General features: G+C 36.0%; 1 protein-coding gene across 1 annotated transcript; it reads right to left on the reverse strand.

Annotated features, from left to right (window-relative positions):
- Positions 1 to 220: 220 nt before the first annotated feature.
- On the reverse strand, positions 221 to 1,153 carry LOC129831589 (olfactory receptor 52E4-like). The gene has a single exon (XM_055894940.1). The coding sequence runs from the start codon at positions 1,151 to 1,153 to the stop codon at positions 221 to 223; it is 933 nt and encodes a 310-aa protein (XP_055750915.1).
- Between the last annotated feature and the right edge of the window lie 1,658 nt (positions 1,154 to 2,811).

Genomic DNA, 2,811 nt, shown 5'->3' on the forward strand with positions numbered 1-2,811 from the left:
TAGACTTAACAAAATGCTTAATAATTCACAAAAATAAAATGCAATTCAAAGGAGAAACAAGCGATGAGGTTGATGATAAAAACATTCAGTTCTGGCGGCTCACATTCTGTCATAAGTTCTTGTGAGACCTGGGAATCAAACCGGCAACCCTTGCCCTGCTGCTGTACCATCTAAAGTCATAATTGGTACCAGTTTACGTTCAGATTTTAGATGAGGAAAGTCAAGAGTTAGGAAAGATTCTTGTTCTTATAATTTTTGTAATACATGTTCTGATCTCCTTGGTCCTAATACCATATATGATAGGGTTTATCAGTGGTGGGAAAAGAATGAACTGTACTGATATTAATACATTAACCTCCTTGCTGACTGTACTGTGCCTGTTGTAAACAACAGAAAAAAGGATGGCTGTCGAGAAGTTGATGAATGTGATCAAGTGGGGAGCACACGTATTAAAAGCCTTATTTCGTGACTCCTTTGAGACTTTCAAGCAAACAAGTAATATTTTGATGTATGAAAGCACAACTAACACAAAAGGTAAAACCACTAGACTTGCTATCATACATATACCATACAGGTTACTCAATGCACTTTCAACACAGGAGAGTTTAACAACTGCTAAGTTATCACAAAAAAGCTTATTGATGTTGTAGCTGCACACAGGGAGCCTAGAAGTGATAAATATTTGAAAAGCAAGCATAGTTATGGGAATAAAATATACCAAGGCTACCAACATCTTCACTTTAGAAGGAGTCATAATGCTATGATATTTCAATGGCTTACAAATTGAGACATACCTGTCATATGCCATCACTGCTAGAATAACGTAAGCACACGATGCATATACACTGCTGAAAAACACCTGCAATAAACAACCTTTGTGAGAGATTCCCTTTATGTCATTAACAAGATTGTCCATGATCTTCGGACAGACGGATAAACACCCAATCAGTCCATTCACCGCCAAGTTGAACAGAAATATGTACATGGGCTTGTGTAAGTGTGATTCTAAGTAGATGACAAGCATGAGACTGATGTTGGTAAATATTGTAATGAAGAAAAGCAAAAATGTTAAGAATAAAGCTGCGTAGTTGAGTGGGCCTGGAGGTCCATACGCAGTGAAGAATACAGTGCTATGTAAGACAGTCTGGTTCATATTTCCTGAGTAAAAGACAATTATAATCAGAAGTTATCAGACATCATTTTACATATAATATAATGCATTAATAAAATAAACGTTTTGAAAATGTGCAAATGTGAAAATAGTTACCATCAGGTTAGTACACTAGAGTAGTGTGAGGGGTTGACAGAATGAATTTGATGAAGATGAGAACATTCTAAAATGAACAGTCTTCCAAGTAAGATGTTGGCTGGCATGATACATTTTAGACTTTTTTATACCTTCACCATATCATAATTGACATGAGTATTTTTAGTATTTTCCAAATTACACCAATGTCTTAGAGAGATGTCACCCAATGGCATTAATTAAGGATGTATTTGTATCACTTCATTTGAGCTCAGGGAGGTGTTTCGTTTGTTTGACTGTATTCACATTATTTTGGTTCACTTAAATGGGCAATCTTGCTAATACATTTTCAAACTTTTAAAAGAATGATATACACCCATTGATTCTTGAAAAATATAACTTATGAATGCCTCATGGGCTTAGTCAACTGTCTTACCCCATAAGAACCCAAAATATAAGCTTGTTTCACGCCATTGTTTATAAGCAATATAACTGAAAACAAACACTGTATAGCCTCAAAACATGGTTAAAACTATGATTTTGATATCATGGATGGTCAGTCCTTGCTTCTATGAATTTGGACGATATATACCACCGCCAACAACAGGTTGACTTTATTAGGGGTCATGATGGTGTGGTACTGCAAGGGCTTACAAATAGAGTGAAACAGGTCACAGGCCATCACTGTTAGAATCAGATGTGAATAGACTCTACTGAAAGAGATTGGATTAAACAGCCAAGCTAGACATCTTGGATTCCCACGAGGAGGTATCGCATGATCTTTGGACAGACTGAAGAACTTTCAATTTTAGACAAGTGGAACAAAAACATGTAGACTTGTTTCAATGTAGATGACCATGAGAAACAGGTTAAGAGACAAAGTTTAGACATACATCACAAACAGAAATATACAGTTGAAGTCGGAAGTTTACATAGCCCTTAGTCAAATACATTTAAACTCAGTTTTTCAAAATTCCTGACATTTAATCTTAGTAAAAGATTCCCTGTCAGTTAGGATCACCACTTTATTTTAAGAATGTGAAATGTTAGAATAACAGTAGAGAGAATGATTTATTTCAGCTTTAATTTCTTTCATCACATTCCCAGTGGGTCAGAAGTTTGCATACACTCAATTAGTATTTGGTAGCATTGCCTTTCAATTGTTGAACTTGGGTCAATCTTCTCGAGTAGCCTCCCACAAGCTTCCCACAATAAGTTGGGTGAATTTTGGCCCGATCCTCCTGACAGAGCTGGGTATGTAGTAGAGGTCGACCGATTAATCGGAATGGCCGATTAATTAGGGCCGATTTCAAGTTTTCATAACAGTCGGAAATCGGTAATTTTGGACTGCGATTTTGGACTGCGATTTTTTTTTTTTTACACCTTTGTTTAACTAGGCAAGTCAGTTAAGAACACATTCTTATAACAAATAGAGATGTACCTGTCATAGGAAATAACTGCTAAATTACAAAATCTGTTATAGCATATGTGTACAACACATAAATCTGGAGATAACAATAAAGAAGGGAAATATCATGTGTGTCAGACAGACAGCACGTAAAACA

This window comes from Salvelinus fontinalis, chromosome 33 (genome assembly GCF_029448725.1).
Source record: "Salvelinus fontinalis isolate EN_2023a chromosome 33, ASM2944872v1, whole genome shotgun sequence".
Classification (NCBI taxonomy): domain Eukaryota; kingdom Metazoa; phylum Chordata; class Actinopteri; order Salmoniformes; family Salmonidae; genus Salvelinus; species Salvelinus fontinalis.

Bases quoted from the DNA above. Each gene is read 5' to 3' on its own strand.
- LOC129831589 (XM_055894940.1), bottom strand. From the start codon at position 1,153: ATGAACCAGACTGTCTTACATAGCACTGTATTCTTCACTGCGTATGGA.